Below are 24,230 nucleotides of genomic sequence, written 5' to 3'. Positions count from 1 at the left end.
CAATCAGAATTTATTATCATTATACATGGAAAAAATATATTTTCAATGAAAAAAAGTTATTTCCTCAAGTCAGTGCTTACCAAGCACCATTTTGGTTTTACAAGAAAACATATGTTCTAACCTGTTATTAGTTTCAACAGCAGATATTTCAAACAAGATGGCATTCTGGTTTATATATTAACCTGGCATATAATTTTTTAATTCAGCCAAGTTGCACCTGTTCCCAAATTATTCATCTTTCTTTACACTTAAAAAAAAAAAAGCTGGTAGCTTTAAAGGAATCAACATGCACTAACCTGTTGATAGCTCTACTGCGGCTCCTCTTTCTTCGCCTCTCAAAGTGTTCATCTTCAGAGGGGGAAGATGTAGAGTCACTGCTGTGGATTGCATGCCTTCGCCTAAAGAGGAAAACTGAAATCATGATGGAGGAAGGCAGGAGAAAAAGGGCATCTTAGGGGATGTAAACATTAGAAATACCTAATAATCCAAAAATGTGTATCATAAAATTAATACATTTGCTGAATCAATGAAGTAAGCTTTGTTGGTTGAATCTTTTGAAGGGAATAAAAGACTTAAATAACTGAAAAGGGAAAAAAAGATAGGAGGCTGTGGTAGAGCTGACAATCAAATGTTCATTAAGACAAAACATGGTCCAAGCAGGGTGACTTCTTATTCTTAGTCTTAATATAAATCAGTTACCCTCAAAGAGAAAGGCGGGAGAAAGAGGGTTTTAGAATCTTTGTGACTGTAATTTTAGAAAGTATTTTCAACATTATACTACATATAATTTACACTTGGAAGGGAATCACCTATTTTGAAATGTCAAACAACCTTAAAAGGAGAACAAGAGAATTTTTATGTAAACCAAAGGGGATCAAGAAGGGTTAAAAAATGCTAAGAAACTGTGAGAAATGAGATGGTCTTTTATCTATAGTATATCCTCAACTCTAAATTCACAACTGCCATTTAACAGTTGTGTAAATGTGGATGAGTTAACTCAACCCATATAAGCCTCAATTTTCCCACTTAAAAAAAAAAAAAAAAAGACTTCCCTGGTGGCACAGTGGTTAAGAATCCGCCTGCCAGGGGGCTTCCCTGGTGGCGCAGTGGTTAAGAACCTGCCTGCTAATGCAGGGGACATGGGTTTGAGCCCAGGTCTGGGAAGATCCCACATGCCGCGGAGCAACTAGGCCCGTGAGCTGCAGCTACTGAGCCTGCGCGTCTGGAGGCTGTGCTCCGCAACGAGAGGCCACAATAGTGAGAGGCCTGCACACCGCAATGAAGAGTGGCCCCCGCTTGCCACAACTAGAGAAAGCCCTCGCATAGAAATGAAGACCCAACACAGCCAAAAATAAAATAAATAAATAAATTAAAAAAAAAAAAAAGAATCCGCCTGCCAATGCTGGGGACACGGGTTCAAGCCCTGGTCCGGGAAGATCCCACATGCCGCGGAGCAACTAAGCCCGTGCACCACAACTACTGAGCCTGTGCTCTAGAGGCCGCGAGCCACAACCACTGAAGCCCACGTGCCTAGAGCCTGTGATCCGCAACAAGAGAAGCCACTGAAATGAGAAGCCCGCGCACCGCAATGAAGAGTAGCCCTCACTCACCACAAGTAGAGAAAGCCCGTGCGCAGCAACGAAGACCCAACACAGCCAAAAATAAATTAATTAATTTAAAAAAAAAAGATAAAAATAGGGATTTCCTGGTGGCGCTGTGGTTGAGAGTCCGCCTGCCAATGCAGGGGACACGGGTTTGATCCCCGGTCCGGGAAGATCCCACATGCCGCGGAGCCGCTGGGCCCGTGAGCCATGGTCGCTGAGCCTGCGCGTCCGGAGCCTATGCTCCGCAACGGGAGAGGCCACAACAGTGAGAGGCCCGCGTACCACAAAAAAAAAAAAAAAAAAAAGATAAAAATAATCAAAATCTTAGGCTGGTTGGTAGTATCGAATACAATGCTGATATATGTGGAATCTAGAAAAATGGTACAGATGAACCTGTTTGCAAGTCAGAAATAGAGACACAGGGCTGCCCTGGTGGTGCAGTGGTTGAGAGTCCGCCTGCCGATGCAGTGGACATGGGTTCGTGCCGCGGTCCGGGAGGATCCCACATGCCGCGGAGCGGCTAGGCCCGTGAGCCATGGCCGCTGAGCCTGCGTGTCCGGAGCCTGTGCTCCGCAGAGGGAGAAGCCACAATAGTGAGAGACCCGCGTACCGCAAAAAAAAAAAAAAAAGAGAGACACAGGTGTAGAGAACAAACTTATGGACACCAAGGGGGGAAAATGGCGGGTGGGGTGGTGGTGGTGGGATGAATTGGGAAATTGGGATTGACATATATACACTAATATGTATAAAATAGAAACTAATAAGAACCTGCTGTATAAAAAATAAATAAAATTCAAAAATTCAAAAAAAATACAATGTTGAGTGCTGCAAATACTCAAAAAAAGTTTTAAAATCACTTCTGCCTTTGGACAGTTGCAAAGACCCACAGAATAAAAACAGAATCTGGCTGGGACAACCTTTAATCATTCTATTGGCTCAGGGTCTAGAGCATTTCCTGAGTCAGAGTACAATCATGGTTAAGTAGGTATGTCCAAAAATATAAAAGGTTCACAATCTATTAGCTGCAAAATTGAGGTCCAGAATCTTATACCTAAAAAAAAACCTCTGAAAACAACTTTTTCCATTATTCACTTAGCAGCAAAACATGACCTGAAATGTCGTAAAGGCAATTCAAAATCTCTATTTGTCCTGCTTACTATGATTATTCATACATTTTGCTATAAAATTAATATATCTGAGTATACAGTGCTGGCCCAGACACACCTACAAATGTTAATATTGCACATTATATATGTTGTATGTTTTCTTTGTAAATCACCCCCCCACACATCTGAATTCTGAGATATAAAGCAGTCCCAGGGTTTTGATCAGGGGTTGTGGAAACACAGATTTAAGTGAGAAAATAATCCTTCACCATCTACCCACTCAAACACGTCCAAAGACCATATTTGTGATCTGCCTGTAAAACCACCGAGTACAAGTCTGCAGTTTTATATGAAAGACTAACTTATTTAATACTACATTAATATTATAAATAGAATCTTACTTATAATTATGTAATATACATAATTGTGTGTGAATTCAGTAGGTATTCACATAATTAAGACTAACAATTAATAAAAAGGACTAACATTTACTAAGTGTTTCTTGTACCAGGTGGCTGACATATTATCAAACTTAATCTTAACTAAAACTGGACAAGTACATATTAGTAGGCTCATTATACAGTCGGGGCCAACGTGGCTCATAGTCTAAAGAACTTGCTTAAAATATAAGAATTAGTCAATGATGGTATAATTCAAAACCTTTGTCTATTTTTTTTAAAAATCCACGTTCTGTACACTACCACACTGATGATCTCTAGTTGTTTATTTCATAAACCAATAAAGTTATAAGCAAACAACAAAACCTTGTGGACTGACAGTTTCCAACGTCTGATGTGCAACGTAGGGATTATTTTTGAACATGATAGTTACAAACGCATATAGAACTTAACATGTGCCAGATACTATTTTAAACATTTTATAGGTATTAACTCACCTAATTTGCACAATACTATGAGATAGGTGCTCCTGTCTCCATTCTACAGATCAAAAAACTAAAGCATGGAGAGGATAAATAACTTGGAAAAGGTCACTAAGAAGTAAGTGGTAGAGCTGAACTCACAACCTAGGCGGTCCTAGTTCTTCAAAATTACACTGTAGAAAGGCCATTATTTCAGTTAAAAAAATTCTAAATACATATACCCACATTCACTTTTTCTTTTTTCCATTTTACTAATAACTTTTGAAAAATTTGGCACAGACAGCACTGGACCAGCACTTTGAACCCAACCAGAGTGTCTAGAGTTGCCAGTTCTAGTTCCTTGACAACCAGTAACATGTACTTTGTAATACCGGTGAAGCAACTGTGCTATTTATGTTACCTTCTTGTTTAAAGGGGCTAGGCTTGTTCCAGAAACTCCAAACTGAAGCTAAAGAGTAAACCTTAGATGACTAGAGGTTAGCAATCACAAGAAAGAAAGAAAATCCTACTTAAAGGCAGCATTTCTGAAGTTCTGCTATGTAAGTATGCCAAAGACCCTTCAAAAATCCTACACTGTGGCTGCAAGTTTCACTAAGAGCAATGTTCAAACAACTCTTTGGATGTGTGCTTTCTTCCCGTAAGTAGGATATAAATGATAAACAGAAGCTGGTCTCTTCAAGAAAAAGTAAAAAGACTAATAAGCCAAATGACTACCATTAAAGTTGTTAGAAGGAATGAGATGTTAACTCCACCATGGTGAAGAAATTGAAAAAAAAAAAAGGTTTAAAAGGCTACATTTAAAAGATCAGGTAATAACAAGTGTTAGTAAAGGTGTAGAGAAATTGGAACTCTAGTACATTGCTTGTGGAAATGTAAAGTGCAGCAGCCATTTTGGAAAAACAATCTGGCAATTCCTCAAAACATTAAATATAGTTAGCATTTGATCTAGCAATTCCACTTTTAGGTACATACCCAAGAGAAATGAAAACATTTGTCCCCACAAAAAGTTGTACATGAATGTTCATAATAGCATTACTCATAATAGCCAAAAAGCAGAATCAACCCAAATGTCCATCAACTAATAAAGGGATAAACAAAGTATAGTATATTTACACAATGGAATCTTATTTGGCAATAAAAAGGAATGAAGTACTAATACATCCTACAATGCGGATGAACCTTGAAAATGCTATACCAAGCAAAAGAAGCCAGTCACAAAGAATTCCACTTATATGAAATACCCAGAATCTATACGGACAGAAATGAGGACAGTGGTAGGTTAGGGCTGGAAGGATTGGCGAGTGATAACTAAAGAGTACAGGGTTACATTTCTTTTTTCTTTTTTTTGGTCACACCGTGCATGTACGGGATCTCAGTTCCCCGGTCAGGGATGGAACCTGTGCCCCCTACATTGGGAGAGCAGAGTCTTAACCACTGGACCACCAGGGAAGTCCCCAGGGTTACTTTTTGAGGCAAGAAAAATGTTCTAAAACTGTGGTGGTTGGGATTTCCCTGGTGGTCCAGTGGGTAAGATTCCACTCTCCCAATGCAAGCGGCCCCGGTTTGATCCCTGGCAGGGGAAATAGATCCCGCATGCATGCTGCAACTAAGAGTTCGCATGCCACAACTAAGAAGTCCACATGCTGCAACTAAAAGATTCCACATGCTGCAACAAAGATCCCGCGTGCCACAACTAAGACCTGGTGCAGCCAAAATAAATAAATAAATAAAATTAATATTAAAAAAATAAAACAAAATTGTGGTGATAGTTGCACAACTCAGTGAATAAAAACCATTGAATTGTATACTTTAAATGGGCGAACTATATGGTATGTGAATTATATCACAATAAAGTTGTTATCAAAAAGAAAAAGTTTAAAGGGAGTTATCAGAACCAACACCAAGGTAATTAAGTCAAATAATGTGACTCAGGGTACAGATTAAATCTCTTGGTTCATAGTTTAAATGAGTCAGAATCCTCCACTAGTCCGAGATCCAAGGGCAGGAATTCTGACTTAAGTCATTTTTATATCCATAGTACTTGGCACATAGTAGTACTCAAACATTTGTTAAATAATAGGAGGGGGAAAAAAATCCTGTACCCAAGGAGCTATGCAGTAACATGAGACACTCTCCATAGAGAAAGAGTATACCCTGTGAACCAAATATGGGAACTCAAGCACCAAAGTGGCAAAAAAAATTCCTACCTACTGCAAGATACATCGTAGGTGGTTATTACAGAAGTAAGTCAATCAACAAGCATGTTAATTCCAGAAATATAAACACATTAAATATGGGAAAAGAGATTAAATTTCAAAGTAACTGCCAGCCTCTCACTTCTGTGGGATCAAACATAGGCCTGTTGGGCTTCCCTGGTGGCGCAGTGGTTGAGAGTCCGCCTGCCGATGCAGGGGACATGGGTTTGTGCCCCGGTCCGGGAAGATCCCACATGCCACGGAGCGGCTGGGCCCGCGAGCCATGGCCACTGAGCCTGCGTGTCTGGAGCCTGTGCTCCCCAGCGGGAGAGGCAACAACAGTGAGAGGCCCACGTAACGCATAAAAACAAAACAAAACAAACAAACAAAAAAAACATAGGCCTGTTTTGTGAGTCAGTCAACCGAGACAGCTGCCCTGGGCCCTATGCTTGATGGGGACTCCAGGGAGCACTACACCTTACTCTCCTTTTCTGAAGATCATTAAATTACACTATCAAAATATTGGTCTTGGGCTTCCCTGGTGGCGCAGTGGTTGAGAGTCTGTCTGCCAATGCAGGGGACACGGGTTTGAGCCCTGGTCTGGGAAGATCCCACATGCCACGGAGCGGCTGGGTCCATGAGCCACAAGTACTGAGCCTGCGCGTCTGGAGCCTGTGCTCCGCAACAAGAGAGGCCGCGACAGTGAGAGGCCCGCGCACTGCGATGACGAGTGGCCCCCGCTCACCGCAACTAGAGAAAGCCCTCGCACAGAAACGAAGACCCAACACAGCCAAAAATAAATAAATAAATAAATAAATTTAAAAAAAAATATTGGTCTTTAACAACATCCTATAGGACCTATGAAAAGTACCGACAGCATGGCCTCTTTTCTTTTTTTTAAATATTTTATTTATTTTGGCTGCACCGGGTCTTCGTTGTGGCACGCAGGATCTTTGTTGTGGCACGCAGGATCTTTGTTGTGGCACGTGGACTTCTTAGTTGCAGCACGCAGACTCTTAGTTGCGGCATGCATGTGGGATCTAGTTCCCCGACCGGCTATTGAACCCAGGCCCCCAGAACTGGGAGCGCTGAGTCTTACCCACTGGACCATCACGAAAAGTCCCTGGCTTCTTTTCTTTTCTTGTGTGTGTGTTTAACTTTTTTTTTTTTAATTGAAGTATAGCTGATTTACAATGTTGTGTTAGTTTCAGGTGTACACACAGTGATTCAGTTATACATACAGATATATATAAGAATATGTATATATTCTTTTTCAGATTCTTTTCCCTTATAGGTTATTACAAGATATTGAGTATAGTTCCCTGTGCTATACAGGTCCTTGTTGGTTACCTATTTTATTTTATTTTTTATGTATTTATTTTTTTTAAATTTATTTATTATTTTTGGCTGCGTTGGGTCTTCGTTGCTGCACGCAGGCTTTCTCTAGTTGCGGCAAGCGGGGGCTACTCTTTTTTTTTTTTTTTTTTTTTTTTTTTTTTTTTTGCTGTACGCGGGCCTCTCACTGCTGTGGCCTCTCCCGTTGCGGAGCACAGGCTCCGGACACACAGGCTCCGCGGCCACGGCTCGCGGGCCCAGCCGCTCCGCGGCACGTGGGATCCTCCGGGATCGGGGCACGAACCCGTGTCCCCTGCATCGGCAGGCGGACTCTCAACCACTGCGCCACCAGGGAAGCCCAAGGGGGCTACTCTTCGTTGCGGTGCACAGGCTTCTCACTGAGGTGGTTTCTCCTGTTGTGGAGCACGGGCTCTAGGCACGCGAGCTTCAGTAGTTGTGACTGGACTCTTTTCAAGTGCAGTTTATCTTGGGCAGCCCTGACAGGTTTTCTTTCTGATTCTCTATGCTTCTGGGCTCTGGTTGTGTGAAAAGGGATGATGAAACAAGAAATCTAGACTGTACACTTGTGATTTTGAGACTCTGAACATCAAATTAAAAGACCCCGGGACGCAAGCAGTAGTTCATATTTTTCGTAGAAGAGAGAAATTTGTCAGTACCTATAGAGGTGTTGCCTTCCATGGCCAAAACATGGTCAGATAAGAGTCTGCTTCTATGAGGAGGCCTCTAAAAACTGTTCGAATAGTTGAAGTCTCATAAGACTTCAGTCTTACTTCTGAGCACATTAATAATATTAGGAAAAAAGCACCATTCCCCACATGAGTGTCATTTTTTTCTGCCTTTTTAGGCTTCACCCTATAAGCTTTCTCATTCATGACCTACTATAATGCTACTATTACCCAGAAAATTCTAATGCATCAGAAAATCTTTTACTACTCAGGAGAATGAAGAAATAACAAGAATTACCTCTTTAGACTTAAGTATGACAGACAGGCAACAAGTGTTAGGATGTAGAAGGAAAAGAAACCCACAAATAATTTGCATAGAAAATTAATGTTTCCCAGTATGTAAGAAGAGCAAATTTGAAAAATATATCCAAAAATGGATGGTCACAGTCATAAGTCTAGAAGCTATGTAACTTAGAATTTGTCATGGTAAGAAAATATATCTAGGACAGTATGTGAAGACAAGACTAAACCTTATACTCTAACTTAACGTGAAAATTAAATGAAACAATCTACGTAAAATGCTTAACACCAAGCCAGGAACACAGTAAACACTGAAGCAAAGGTAGCTCTCTATTATTAGTGTGGAACAATGGAATAAACTACCTTACCATGGTAGTTGTTAACAATTCCTATCAGTGGAAGCAAAACCAAAAACTAGTCAGTGGTAGTGGGGATTAGAACACTAAAGGCATAGAGCTAACTCTCCCAAATATACAATTCTAGAATTCTATCCTGATACACCTAATCCTAAGACTCTAGAATTCTACCTTAACATAGAGACAATTATGTTTTCATAAATCAGTCACTATTTCAGAACCAAACCTGTTCATTCGTTTACAATAAGGACTTCTTGGTCCCGTAGAAGATAATCGATATCTTGGTCTTGTGGGAGAAGCTGGGCCACTATAAAATATGTTGGGCTTTCTCTGATGACGAGGTTCTAAGAAAAAAAATTATATGTATGTGACATATAAATATGTATAAAGACAATTTTGCTCTTCACCTAAATACTTACAATGATGCTACCTTCCATGAAAATACTAGTATGTACCTACTGTAGAATATTTTACTGTTCAGGTTTTAAATCGCTTACGCCTGCAACATTGCTGTTGAATATATACGTGTAGCAACCAAAACACACACTGGTCATAAACACACTGGTCATAAACACACTGGTCATAAACAACCATTATGATTATACTGATGCATAACAGCTGATTATCAGCTTTGCATATATACACTCAGATGTATTGAGGTACAACTTTAAATAAATCAAAAGTGGTCCTATTTATACTAACTTATAAAATAAAGTACAAAGCTGTGAAAACTAAAATAATTAAAGACAGACATGAAATTTCAAAATAACCTAATTATTTACTTTCATCAAGGCTAACATTTAACTGTCTTTAGAAGAAATAACTTCTTGCACATCTTGGGTAAGTTATGAAAGACAACAGCCATGAGTATTCTGCAAAATGAAAACATGAAAAATAAGAATAACAGAAGAAAGGCAGTGAAGATAAAGGAAACCTGATTACATCTTCTCCTGGAAAAAAAAAAAAAAGATAGCACTTACTTTCCAATGGAGCCTGATAGTGAACAGCAGCTTTTCTCTGTCTAAGATAATATCGTTTCTGATTATCTTCTTCTCCATCCTCTTCATCTTCATCGTCATCATCACCATCATCTTCATCTTCTTGGTCTTCACCCTCTTCGGATGACTCTACAATTAAGAAACATTTACTTTCAGGCTTCTCACCCAAATGCTAACAATTTTTAAAATAGGGGAATAGAAAAAGACTCTCCTTTTAAAATTTATTTACTTCTAGATTGTTCATAGAAAGAATCTGTAATTCTGCAACATCAAATGAAGATTTTTAAAAAATGAAGTAAAAAACTATAGAATTAAAAACAACTAGGGGAAGGAAAAAAGTAGTTCAAAGGCTACTATCAGCACGTACCAAACTAAAGTTTATAGCATTACTGCTAATTTCATTAATATAGTGGACTTCTGGCTGCCACTGAGTTACATGCCCTATAACTCAAATAATCTACTTAAGATAATGTAAAACACCCTCACCAGACATTTAAAACGCATTTCGGAAAACTGATTTTCATTCAATAAAAGTTCTAAGAAATTGCAGCAATAAGTCCTAAACAGAATAGTAAAACTCAACTTTAATCAACTTTTAACTCAAACAGGTAGAGATATGCTGTCTGTAGATATATTATACAAGCAAACCAGTTTCATTTGTTTTAGCATGTTTAAGTACTTTCCCAACAAAACATATTACCCTTTTATCTCCCCTGCCTTCACTTTTTCTTTGAAACTATGACGACCCTAATTTATCATAAACTACCATAAATGTCACAGATTCTGAATAAAAAGGCTATATTCTGCTAAATAAAACCCAGAAGATAGAACAAGAGAAAAGACTAACCCACACTGCCTTCTTGATTGTCAGTTGTTTCTTCATCAGTTCTTTGAATACCTTTTTGTTTTCCTCTTGTGTACATATTAAGATTCCCCTAAAAATGTTTAAATAAAATCCATTAATGTTTAGTATGTTTATTTAAAAAAACCCAGTAGGGCCTCCCAATCCTACTGAAAATGAAGATATTTCCAGCTATAAACTCTTAAAACTCCAGCAGTAACTAGTGACTGATCAAACAAATGCTAAACAAAATAATAATTTAACCAAAAAATGGATAGGTTTTAGAGAAAAAAGGTTAAACTGGAGATTACTATATCATCCCCTTAATGGAAGAATATATTTACTTCTGTTTCATTAAACATTCCCAAGTCTTCAAGTTCTCTCATTCGCTGTCTACGCATCTTCTTCATAACATCCATTTTTTGAAGTACAGCTTCAGCAGTGCTTTAAAAAAATGATATAAAAATAAGCTAAAACTGTAAAAGAGTAGTATATTTTAGGACTTCCCTGGTGGCGCAGTGGTTAAGACTCTGCCTGCCAATGCAGGGGACACGGGTTCAAGCCCTGGTCTGGGAAGATCCCACATGCTGTGGAGCAACTAAGCCCATGCGCCACAGCTACTGAGCCTACGCTCTATAGAGCCCACCCTCCGCAACAAGAGAAGCCACCACAATGAGAAGCCTGCACACCATGACGAAGAGTAGCCCCAGCTGGCCACAACTAGAGAAAGCTCGCATGCAGCAACGAAGACCCAATGCAGCCAGAAATTTATTTAAAAAATAAAAGAGTAGTATATTTTTAAAAACTTAATTTTTCTTCCATTGTATTCTCTGAGTGCTGGGATTTTAAATACCCTTATAAGAAGCACTGATTTACTAATGTAGAAATATTTCATATTCTTTGTAAGAATTTAAATACACATACAGAATGATTACAAAATCCTCTAATAATCACTCTCCTTTATACTTTACATAAACTGAATGCATTAAATACTCCTGCTAGTCAAAACTTAGTCCCCAACAAAAAGTTTTTGCCAGCTAAATAATCTTGATCTAAATTTTTACTTACTTTGTTATAAGTTTGTCAAATAGTACAGACTGGTTCACGCTACCATAACGACTTCTAATCCTGCAACTTCGGCGAACTTCAACATCACCATTCTCTTCATGCAAGCGTTCTGTCTTTTGAACTATGTTTCTAGTCCTCAATGACCGAGTAACCGTAATTACTTTGTCTTCATAGATGTGTACATAAAAGCAAGTAGAAAGATTTGAAATAACAGCATTTATAAAACAATTCTAAAATGAACAACTGAATAGCTACACTTTCATATAACGAAATTTTAGTTTCTTGAACTTACCCTTCTCAAAAATACTAGGAAACAAAAATAAAGTTACAACATACACCTACCATAGGTCCAGCCATACCACTCTCAAGAGAAAATGAACGCTATATATATAATACAAAGACTTGTACACAATGTTCAAAGCAGTTTTGTGACAGTCCCCAAATGGAAACAACCCAAATGTCCATCAAAAGATGAAATTGTGGAAAACCACCTAAGTGTCCATCAATAGGTGAATGGATAAAGAAGATGTGGAGTATACACACAATAGAATATTATTCAGCCATGAGAAAGGACATCCTGCTATTTGCAGTAATATGGATGGACCTTGAGGGCATTATACTAAGTGAAATAAGTCAGAGAAAGACAAATACTGAATGATATCACTTACATGTTCAATCTAGAAAAACCAAACTCATAGAAACAGAGACTAGAATGATGGTTACAAAGGACTGAGAAGTGGGAGAAAAAGCGGAGACTGTTAGTCAAAGAGTACAAATTTTCAGCCATAAAATGAGTAAGTTCTGGGGCTCTAATGTACAGCAGTGGCTATAGTTAGTAGTGCTGTATTGCAGGGGTCCCCAACCAAGGAGCCTGTTAGGAACCAGGCCTCACAGCAGGAGGTGAGCAGCAGGTGATCAAGCGAAGCTTCATCTGTATTTACAGTCGCTCCCCATCACTTGCATTACCGCCTGAGCTCCGCCTCCTGCCACATCAGTGGCAGCATTAGATTCTCAAAGAAGCTCAAACCCTATTGTGAACTGCTCATGCGAGGGATCTAGGTTGCGCGCTCCTTATGAGAACCTAATGTCCGATGAGCTGAGGTGGAGCTGAGGCAGTGATGCTAGCGCTGGGGAGCGGCTGCAAATACAGATTATCATTAGCAGAGGGGCCTGACTGCACAGGTCTCCATAATAAATCAATTGCTTGCCGACTCATACCAAAACCCTATCAGTGAGTGGCAAGTGAAGACAAGCTCAGGGCTCCCACTGATTCTGCATTATGGTGAGTTGTATAATTATTTCATTATATATTACAATGTAATAATAACAGAAATAAGGTGCACAATAAATGTAATGCTCTTGAATCATCCCCAAACCATCTCCCCAACACCCCCGCCCCCCGGTCCGTGGAAAAATTGTCTTCCATGAAATTCGTCCCTGGTGCCAAACAGGATGGAGACTGCTACCGTACTGTATACTTGAAAGTTGCTGGGACAGTGGATCTTGAATGTTCTCAGCACAAAAAAGAAATGGTAATTATGTGACATGATGCAGGTGTTAGATAAAGCCATGGTAATAATCATTTTGCAATATATAAGTATCAAATCAACAATGCAATGTACTCCTTAAGTTAAGGCAATGTTATATGCCAATTATATTAAAATAAAGCTAAGGAAAAAAATTGTGATATATCCACATAATGGAATACTACTCAGCAATAAAAAGCAACAACATGGGTGATACTCAAAGTAATTATGCTGAGTCAAAGAAGCCAAAGAAGAATGCATACCATATAATTCCATTAATATAAAACTCTAGACAATACAAACTCACCATACTCTACAGCACTCTGTAGAGTGCTGTAACACTCTACAGTGACAGCAAGCAGATTGGTGGCTGCTCAGGAATCTTGGGTCATGGAGAGGAGCTAGAGGAGCCAGGAGCGATTACAAAGGGGCCTGAGGAAATCCTGGAGGGTGATGGTTATCTTTACTACCTTATCGTGGTGATGGTTTGACGGCATGCACTTATACCAAAACCAAACAAACTGTACACTTCAAATACGGACAGTTTATTGTATGTACCACAATACGCCTGTAAACAAAATACTAAATATATGCTTTAAAAAATTTAAATGCCTTTAACATTACTTACCTTCTTTGCACTCTTCTTTTTTTTTATCAGCCTGCTGTCTGGCCAACTGCCTATATGAAAAAAATATAGTAAATAATTCAAAATAATTGACATAATTTTAAATCCTATATTTTATAATACTACAAACTAGGACCAAAATTAAATCAGCTTGGAGGGTAAATACTTAGAGCTACCTAAAAACCAGTGAAAAAATAGGGTGAGAATACCTATGCTTATATATTGTTATGGCTAAACAAAGGCTGAGAACCCTGTTGTGAAATTCAATGATATACAGCTGTGTCTCAGTAACAGCAGGGGATTGGTTTCAGGACCCCACATGGATACCAAAATCCAAGGATGCTCAAGTCTCTTATATAAAATGGCATAGTATTTGCATATAACCTCTGCCCATCCTCTTGTTTTTTTGTTTTTGCGGTACGCAGGCCTCTCACTGTTGTGGCCTCTCCCGTTGCGGAGCACAGGCTCCGGACGCGCAGGCTCAGCGGCCATGGCTCATGGGCCCAGCCGCTCCGCGGCATGTGGGATCTTCCCGGACCGGGGCACGAACCCATGTCCCCTGCATCGGCAGGCGGACACTCAACCACTGCGCCACCAGGGAGGCCCCATCCTCTTGTATTTTATTTGTTTTAATAAATTTATTTATTTATTTTTGGCTGCGTTGGGTCTTCGTTGCTGTGCGCGGGCTTTCTCTAGTTGCCGCAAGTGGGGGCTACTCTTCATTGAGGTGCGCAGGCTTCTCTTGTTGCGGAACACGGGCTCTAGGCACGCGGGCTTCAGTAGTTGTGGCACGTGGGCTCAGTAGTTGTGGCACATGGGCTCTAGAGCGCAGGCTCAGTAGTTGTGGCGCATGGGCTTAGGTGTCCCGCCGCATGTGGGAATCTTCCCGGACCAGGGGTTGAACCCGTGTCCCCTGCGTTGGCAGGCAGATTCTTAACCACTGTGCCACCAGGGAAGCCTGTCCTCTTGTATACTTTAAATCACCTCTAGTTTACTTATGATACCTAATACAATGTAAATACTATGTAAACCGTTGTTGGTGAGAGGTAAATTCAAGTTTTGCTTTTTGGAGCTTTCTGGAATTTGGGGGGAGGGGATATTTTCAATCCACTGTTGGTTGAATCTGCACATGCAGAACCAGTGGATACAGAGGACCAACTGTATGCATTAACTCTTAGCTAAACAGAATTAATCAGAACAAAGTATCTTACTTAAAACAAGAAATGAAATCCTTAGCCTAAGTATTTAGGTATAACTGAACTAATAAGCACTGAGTAAAAAGAAGACAATGTGTTTTATACCACAGGGATCTAGTGGTCCCACATCCTTGAGGACCTATAAACATGTTACAGAACTTAGTGACATGTTCATTTCCTTCTAAGAACATTTGCTGGCTACAATCTTTACATGACACGCATTATCATTCACATGTAGAAAGAGTCACATTTGTGAATCAGATATCCCACCTACAAACTGGTATACAGAATCTGTTGAATTGCAAAGAACACCTTCCAAAGCTTAAAGAAAGTATCCTCCTCCCATCTTTTCCCCCAAATCCACTGAGCAACAAAGCAGTATGTCTCATTAACCTATTTTTAGGGACTCAATTTTCCATACTTGGATAGGCTATATCTATTAATCAACCTATGAATCAAGCAATATTTGCAAGCGTGCTGGTTATACCCATGGAGTATCAAATGGGACACTTTAAAATAAAACAAAACCATCTTATCCAGAAGAGCTAACTCATGTGTCCTCCTAACAACGTAAGTCATCATTAATTCCTTATCTCTTTTGGAACACAGGTAAGAACCAAGAACAAAATAAAAAACCTTTCAGCAATCCATCTACAGATCAAGGTCTAGTTTGTTCACAAACTTTTCTCATAGAGTAGACCCTCCCTCCATACCATGTAGGTCTACACTTTTATAAACCAGACCCCCTATTAGATGCTAGGGATACAAAGACTAAAGCAGTGTTTATTTTCTGGGTTTTCTTTTTCTTTTTCTTTTTTTTTTTGCCTGTAGGGGAAGGGAAGCACTTTTTACCCTTGCAGGGGTTGCTATACTTGTTCTTAAACAGCTAGATAATAAATATTTTTGGCTTGTCATTTTCTGTCATAACTACTCGTACAACTCTAACAGTGAAACAGGAATGCAGCCATAGACAGAAGTAATGGGCATGACTGTGTTCCAATGAAACTATTTACCAAAACAGGTGTCTGGACTTTTGTCAACTCCTGTGAATCTGATGAAAGCTATGGATCTTTTCTCCCTAGAAAACTGCATATACACATACAAGTTTAAACATTACTTCAGAGGTTTCATATGCCCCCTGAAAACCATGATTACTGGACCTAGTTAAGAACTCCAGGACCAGACAAATATATATCCTGTTCTCAAGGCACAGTTATTCAAATCTTTATTATTCTAACAGTTTTGGTCCCCTGGTCTTTGAGCCCCAAATAGATTGAAAATAAAGGGGTGAGGGGTAAAAAAACACAGAAAGGAAGTAAGAGATTACTATAGTCAAACTGGCAACAGCAAAAAGGGTCACCATGATAGGAAATAAAGAAAACTACATAAGGCAGAATTCAAAAATACTACAGACCACTTTATATGTCTTATACAAACAGATCCTGGTGTTACCACTATATAAAATTATAGTCTTTGTAATAATGATGTGAATACAGGGAGTTTTTTTAAAGGCAGGAATTCTTCTTTTAAAGATCGGAAGAAATATAAATGGCCAGCCAATAAGCACATGAAAAAATATTCAACATCATTAACCACCAAGGAAATGCAAATGAGAACCACAATGAGATACTTCATACCCACATGGCTAAAACCAAAAAGACAGACTATGGCAAGTGTTAGTGAGGATGTAGACAAATTGGAATCCTCATACATTGCTGGTGGGAATGTAAAATGGTACAGCTGCTTTGGACAGTGTTAAAACAGAGTTAACCGTTTAGCCCAGCAATTCACTCCTAGGTATATACCCAAAAGAACCAAAACCCTATGTTCACACAAAAATTTGTACACCAATGTTCATCAACTAATGAGTGGATAAACAAAATGTAACATATTCATATAATGGAATCTTACTTGGCAATAAAAAGAATGAAGTGATGATAGATACTACAATATAGATGAACCTTCAAAACATACCAAGTAAAAGAAGCCAAACACGAAAGAACATATGTCGTATGATTCCACTTGTATAAAATATCCAGAATAGCCAAATCCACAGAGGTAGAAAGTAGACCTGTGGTTCCCAAGTGGCTGGGGATGGAGGGATAATGGGTATGGTGTTTCTTTTGGGGTGATGAAAATATACTGAAATTAGATAGCAGCAATACTTGTACAATACTGCAAATATTCTAAAACCACTGAATTATACACTTTAAAATCATGAATTTTAATGGTACGTGAATTATTTCAATAAGTTATTTTAAAATAATTAATAAAGATAGGAATTCAATAAATTTTAGAAGCAACCTCATTTAAAAACACCAAGTCACTCATTTTTTAAAGTAATATTATCTTAAAAATATTTATTTATTTATTTATATTTTTGGCTGTGTCGGTCTTAGTTGCAGCACACAGGATCTTCATTGCGGCATGTGGGATCTTTGTCGCAGCGCGCAGGCTTCTCTCTAGCTGTGGCACGCAGGTTCTCTCTCTCTAGTTGTGGCGCACGGGCTCCAGAGCACGTGGGCTTTGTAGTTTGCAGCAAGCAGGCTCTAGTTGCGGTGTGCAGGCTCAGTAGTGGCGGCGCGCAGGCTTAGTTGCCCTGCGCCATGTGGGATCTTAGTTCCCTGACCAGGGATCGAATCCGAGTCCCCTGCATTGGAAGGTGGATTCTCTACCACTGGACCACCAGGGAAGTCCCACCAAGTCACTCATCTTTAAATCAAGATTAAAAAAGCACTTATTTTAATACATTCCTTTAATACCTAACACAATGTTTCACAGACCTGAGTAACATACAGAGCCTTTTAAAGATAAAGACTTTTGAGGATTTCCAATATTAAGTTTTTTATGATTATGTACAAGCCAAACTAGATATAAATAAATTCATTTAGGTTTTATACAAATAAAACTATAAAAACAACTACCAACAAAAATATTAACGGAATACATTGGAGGTTTTGCTGAAACAAATTAGCCATATGCTGTGTGAATGTGGTTCAGACTGCTATGGGTTTCTCTTGAGTTTGGCGTGTTATGTATCATGTTTATTGTATAACATGATGACTCAATTCATCCATTTCTCTTTATCTGAAGTGCTCCAAATCTTCATTTGAACAGCATGTCATGACATCACATCATGTGGCTTTCTCTGGAAGCAGATGCATCCTTTATGTATTAAGGTTAGACTCAGTTCTTTTTTTTTTAATATTTATTTATTCATTTTGGTTGTGCCGGGTCTTAGTTGCGGCACGTGGGACCTTCGCTGCGGCATGTGGACTTCTTGGTTGCAGCATGAGAACTTGTTGGTTGCGGTATGCGGACTTCTTAGTTGTGGCACGCATGCAGGATCTCGTTCCCCGACCAGGAATCGAACCTGGGCCCCCTGCATTGGGAGTGCAGAGTCTTACCCACTGGACCACCACAGAAGTCCCCAGACTCAGTTCTTATCTCCAGAACCCGAGATAACTAAAGCAGTACTACTTGGTGCCAAATGTAAACATAAATGCAGGGCCTGAAATTTTATGGCTATTCTCTATGAGGTAGCAATTTAGATGAGTCAGAATATTTTTTCTTCAGATCATGAAATAATCTTTAAATTCTCATAGAGAATTCACAGAACCCACCAACCCAACCCCACCCCAAGAAGACTTCAAGTTTCAGAAATACTGGGGTAGCTTAAATTGTGTTTCATTGATTCTAAAAACTGTACATTTCCCCCCCCATTTTAACATCTCTGAAATTGGGATATATCTTACTATTGATGGTATGTCATAGTTTAACTTTCAGTGTTTTTTTCTTTCTTACTGTCTCATAAAATAATGCTGTGTGTTTCAATTGTTGCTAACTTGGATTCCATGAAATACAGTAGGTATTCCACGAATAGTGGATGAAACAAGATGCACATTTAAATAATACAATAAAAGGCCAAGTATATAATTGACAAAAATAACAGTACCAAAAAGAAACTTAAAAGGGCACAACCTCACTTATCTGGAAAATCTGCTACACAAAATAAGAATCAAGCCAAAGCAATCTTGCAGGGGAAAAAAATGGAGCTGGAGGAATCAGGCTCCCTAGAGCCCGCGCTCCGCAACAAGAGAAGCCACCACAGTGAGAAGCCTGCGCACCACAACGAACAGTAGTGCCCACTCACTGCAACTAGAGAAAGCCCTTGTGCAGCAATGAAGATACAACGCAGCCAAAAATAAATAACTAAGTAAATATATTTTTTAAAAATTCTATTTGAGAGTAAGATGGTTCTAATTTTCTACGTCATTATGAGTAAATACTTTGTGAGAAGAATTAATGTAAAAACAATTATTTCATCAAACAAATTTTATGATAATTGGCACCCCTCTCCCAATTCCTGTTAAGACACTGAAATGGGGACAAAAGTGAAGGTTTTGAGCTAATTAAAGTTAGGTTTAAATTTGCCCTAGACCAAATAAACCCAAATCCCATGAAGTACATACTTCCTAATTCACTGAAATTAATTCCTTGAGTATTAAAATGTAATTCATGCCATCTACCTCAGGGTTCTTGAGAAATAAAACATAAATATGTATAAAGCACCTAGTCAAAAAACCATTGAACCATTGAACAAGTCAAAAAACAAAAACAAAGCCATGTTCTGGCCTCCTATGTGAAGAAAGCCTTAGAAGCATACCAACAGAGATATCCATAAATGACTTAGAATTGATGAAAAACTTGATAGTAAGCAATCAGAAATATAACTACTATTTTGAATAAAGGCTTTTTACAGACTATGAAGCAGAACCACATACCATAAGCAAGTTATAGTCATAAAGTCTCTTTAGAGTACTCAAGTACCCAGAACTGATCCTGTATCAACCAACCTCGTCAGTTGCACTCACACATATCACAGATACCATCTTTGAACAAGAAAATAAAAACAAACCTGACCTGAGGACATACTAAAATTTTAATTCAATAACATTCATTTAGTGCAATTTCATCTCAAATAAATTACATTTTACAATCTGGACTCTTGATGACCAGTCAAGAACGCACTTAAAAATTAAATACAAATCCTAAATTATTACTTTAAAACTATTTTGAATTAGCATTTAAGCATCTTGTATTACCTTGTAAAATGCCTGCCATTAGTATGTTTCTCCGTTATTTCCATATTCTTATCAAAACTAGAATCTGAAGAATTCTGTGCATTTTTTCTCAAGGACCTTAAAGCACGTGTCCGGTGGTAGGTTTCAACTTCCTTAACTGAAGACCCATCCTTTAAAAACAAAATTAAGAAAGCCATCTAAGTTTTTCTTCAGTCAAACCCCCAAGTTAAACCCCTGAGATTTGTCTCTGATTCAAAGTTCTAACAACTGCTTTTGGTGCACAGTATCATTTTTGCATCTCCCCAAGAAACCAAAAAGTTAATATCTAGAATAATCATTTTACAATAAACAAATATGAGCAATGTCTATGGGGTGGCTAGTATAAGATTTATTAATGTTTTATAGTTCTATTTCATAACAAGTAGTCTCGAGTGAAATTTTCTACCACTGATAAAAAGTTGTAAGCCTTTATTTTAAGGCTACGGAAATTAGAAAGATACACATACACCATGAAACCAATGGAAACAACCTTAAAATAACTGGACTATCAGAAGGGTAATTTTGGCTTGGATGACAAAAAGGAGTTATTACTATGTCACACAATTTCACCCACATAATGTAAAAAATGAATTTAGAGACTGTTTACGTACGTTAATTTCTTGTAAAAACCATAGAGCTCTATTTAACTTTATTTTTGCTCAACAGACTACAGGCTCTCTAAGTTACTGGGTTGCTTTATGAGCTACAGAGGTTCTGTCATAAAGTATTCAAAATTTCATACATGGCTCTTAGAAATCATACAGAGGATACTTTTACGTTAGAATAGAAGGCAAATGTACCTAACAACTCTATAATCCTATGTCTTACTACCCTAAAAACTTATAATTTTAGAAAAACCGGCAGTGTTTTTTTAGAAAATAAAACATCAGTGCCCCCCTACCCCATGCGCCTCAGGCTGGCTTTACCTGGTCATTTCATTATATTTTATTAGGATATTTTGTCATTTAATTTTGTTTCAGGAAGAATATTTGATTGGTTCAAAGGTAAAGTAAGGATATTTAAACCACAAGGATCTGTGCAAGAATTAGACAGGTTCTTAAAGGCACGAGAGGACAATTAAAAAAATTAGACAGGTTCTTCATAAGGTATTAAGTGATACGTATGATTTGTTACTTTTATCAGTGTACCTATATTTCAGGATGTTTCAAAAAAGAATAGCTACACATTTAGGTAGGTGTATTATTTTTTAAATGAATACCTACATCTTAGATGGGTGTAGTGTAACATAAGACTTTCCAAGGAAAATTGTAAGGGTATCTATTTCCACTCTCTCAACTTCCATGTGTAATTTTTCTTAAAATGGAGCTAAGGGCTTCCCTGGTGGCGCAGTGGTTGAGAGTCCGCCTGCCGATGCAGGGAACACGGGTTCGTGCCCCGGTCCGGGAGGATCCCACATGCCGCAGAGCGGCTGGGCCCGTGAGCCATGGCCGCTGAGCCTGCGCGTCCGGAGCCTGTGCTCCGCAACGGGAGAGGCCACAACAGTGAGAAGCCTGCGTACCGCAAAAATAAATAAATAAATAAATAAGGGAAATTTTAAACACACTGAAATAACCTGAATGAACCTTGAATACATTATGCTAAGTGAAATAAGTCAGTCGCAGAAGAAGTAGGTTTCCTTTTATGAGGCTCCTTGCCAGGGGCTGGGAAGAGGGAAAATGGGGGGGGGAGGGGGGAGAGGGAGGGAGGGAGAGGGAGAGGGAGAGGGAGAGGGAGAGGGAGAGGGAGAGGGAGAGGGGGAGAGAGAGAGAGAGAGATAGAGAGAGAGAGAGAGAGAGAGAGAGAGAGTGAGTGTGTGTGGTGTTGGGGTTTTTTTTGGCGGGATTTCTGTTTCCCGACTAGGGATTGAACCTGGGCCACGGCAGTGAAAGGGCTGAGTGCTAACCACTGGACTCCCAGGGAATTCCCAGGAGAGTTAGTGTTTGATAGGTACAGAGTTTCAGTTTTGCAAGATGAAAAATTCTGCACACAGAGGGTGGTGATGGTTGCAGAACAATGAATGTACTTAATATTACAGAAACTATATACTTAAAAATGGTTAAAATGATAATTTTGTTATCTATATGTTATTACAATAAAAAAAAGAAAGTAAATGTCACTATATTCCTGGGGATTAAAAAAAAAAGAAAAAAAAGGTTTGTTTCCATAGGAAAAAAGGAGGGAGTTGCTAAATACTGGGAAAAAGATTCCCTGAGAAACTTAGAAGATTTAATCTTATAAGTGAAACTTTGATTTGCATAGTGAGTGGCTTAGTTCATCGTCCCTAAATAAGCACTAAGCATCAAGAAAGGCTCTCCTTAACAGCATGGAGAAAAAAACAAAACAGGTTTTTTGGGAGTCACCTATATAAAGGCGCATACTGGGGAATTTAAAAATATAACTTTCAAAAATGTTTTTTATAAAAGCAATATAAAAATAAAAGCAATACGTGCCCATTATAATCAGAAAAATGAAGAAATGTACAAAGATGAAACTGTCACCCTTAATTCCAAGCTACGCACAGATAACCACAGTTAACCTTTTGGTGCATAAACCATTCTTTTCCTTTGCAAACACATTCACACAATTTTAAAATTGCGATATTATTTATCCGTTGTTACTTTTTTCTAGTAATACAACCATTTTCCCATGTCATAAAATCTATTCTAAAAATCTTTTTACATGAATGAATAGTATTTCAGCCATTACATGAATTTAACAAACTGCTTAATGTATCATGTATAGGTAATCTGCAATTTTTTGTGTTATAAATACCTCTAGATGAATTATCTTTAGAACATCTGATTTCCTAAGGAAACTAGCACAGTTGTTAAATCAAAGTCACATTTTAATACAGCTAATCAAAATAATTCTCAAGAGGTAAGTTAAACACCAACTAGTAACAGTAATTAACACTGGATGATAGAAATGGGGACTTTCACTATCTATTTTTTACATTTTTGCAACATGTATTACCAGAAAAAATTTTCCTAAGAAGTGAAAAACAAAGAAAACATACTTAGTCTGAAAACTAAACCTAGAGATGTAGTGTCCTCATTTATTCTTTCGCTAAAATCTACTTTTTTTTTTTTTTTTTGGTGGGGGGGTACGCGGGCCTCTCACTGTTGTGGCCTCTCCCGCTGCAGAGCACAGGCTCCGGACGCGCAAGCCCAGTGGCCATGGCTCACGGGCCTAGCCGCTCCACGGCACGTGGGATCTTCCTGGACCGGGGTACGAACCCGTGTCCCCTGCATCGGCAGGCGGACTCTCAACCACTGCGCCACCAGGGAAGCCCTAAAATCTACTTTAATATTGAGAGTACTGATCGTTCTTAAAAGTGAAGTTTAAAAGGAGAAAAAATATTAGTTCATTAGATTTTAAGTCTGTTATAATCTTGCAGAATCAGTAAGTTAGAACAGGGAGCATGCAACAATAAGAAAAGTTTTTTCCCCAAAGTGGACACAATTGAGAAACAGAAATATTCTGATGTTATCTTTCCACTAAAGATCCAGCGTAGTAAAGCTTTAAATTAATAAAAAATATGTATGGGAGTCATATTGGTTGAGTTAATTCAAGTTATCAATTCAACAAATGAAATTTAAACAGGATTTTTAAGATCACAGTTATATTACTGACATGAAACATATTCATCCAGACTTGGGGCTTCTTGAAAGCCTAAAAAGCAGTGTATTCTAATGTATAACGGTACACACATTATACACACATTACATAGTTGTGACAGCCCTCCTTAGCTTCATCTTTAAACACTGGTGTGGTCAATGACTCATCATGGATCTATTTCACAAGTTCCAGCAATTTGCTTTCTAACCATACAGCTCTTCCAGTAGATCTAAAACTATCTCCAAATAGCTAAATCCAATGGCCTTCTCTACCTCATTCACTTCTATGATCACTCTGTTGTTTGCTTTGATCCTTTGTTTACATGATACTTTTTTTTTTAAACCTAATTCATCCTCTTCCCACCCTTAAAATAAAGCCATTGCTCCAGATCTTAAATATTCTTGTGTTTTGCTATGCACCTTCAAGGATTCAACTCTCAACTCTATATAGGTGACTCACAAAGAAAAATAGTCCTTACCTCTCACCAAACTCTGGCATCATATTCCCAAAGATGTACAGCTTACCTCTTCAGCTGGAAACAACACTGCCTTTCCTCCCTCTATCAGACTCCTTGCAGTACTTTTGGACTTTTTTTCTCCGTGCCTCTTAATACCACCTTAATTTAGGCTCTGGTTTTCTCTCTTTTGGTCTGTTGTGATAATAATGTACTAATTAAGAGCCCAACCTTTTAAAGATAGACTGCCTACGACTGATTCTCTGCACGTCACTTAGAACTGTATAATCTTCTCCAAGTTACAGAGACCTTAGTTTCC

General features: G+C 38.6%; 1 protein-coding gene across 1 annotated transcript in view; it reads right to left on the bottom strand.

Moving 5' to 3' along the window:
• Positions 1–24,230, bottom strand: part of ATAD2 (ATPase family AAA domain containing 2) — a 67,363-nt gene that overhangs the window by 37,932 nt on the left and 5,201 nt on the right. The window contains exons 2-9 of the mRNA XM_082601583.1: positions 19,822–19,970; positions 13,524–13,573; positions 11,370–11,535; positions 10,646–10,745; positions 10,308–10,395; positions 9,443–9,589; positions 8,689–8,806; positions 297–398 (exon numbers count right to left, since the gene is read on the bottom strand). Of these exons, the coding sequence (XP_082457709.1) occupies positions 297–398; positions 8,689–8,806; positions 9,443–9,589; positions 10,308–10,395; positions 10,646–10,745; positions 11,370–11,535; positions 13,524–13,573; positions 19,822–19,970 (920 nt within the window). The remainder of the gene's footprint in view (positions 1–296; positions 399–8,688; positions 8,807–9,442; positions 9,590–10,307; positions 10,396–10,645; positions 10,746–11,369; positions 11,536–13,523; positions 13,574–19,821; positions 19,971–24,230) is intronic.

Source organism: Mesoplodon mirus (genome assembly GCF_964341445.2).
Source record: "Mesoplodon mirus genome assembly, chromosome: 16".
NCBI lineage: Eukaryota > Metazoa > Chordata > Mammalia > Artiodactyla > Ziphiidae > Mesoplodon > Mesoplodon mirus.
Note: the sequence above shows the minus strand (reverse complement) of the source record. Positions and strands in the feature narration are given on the sequence as shown.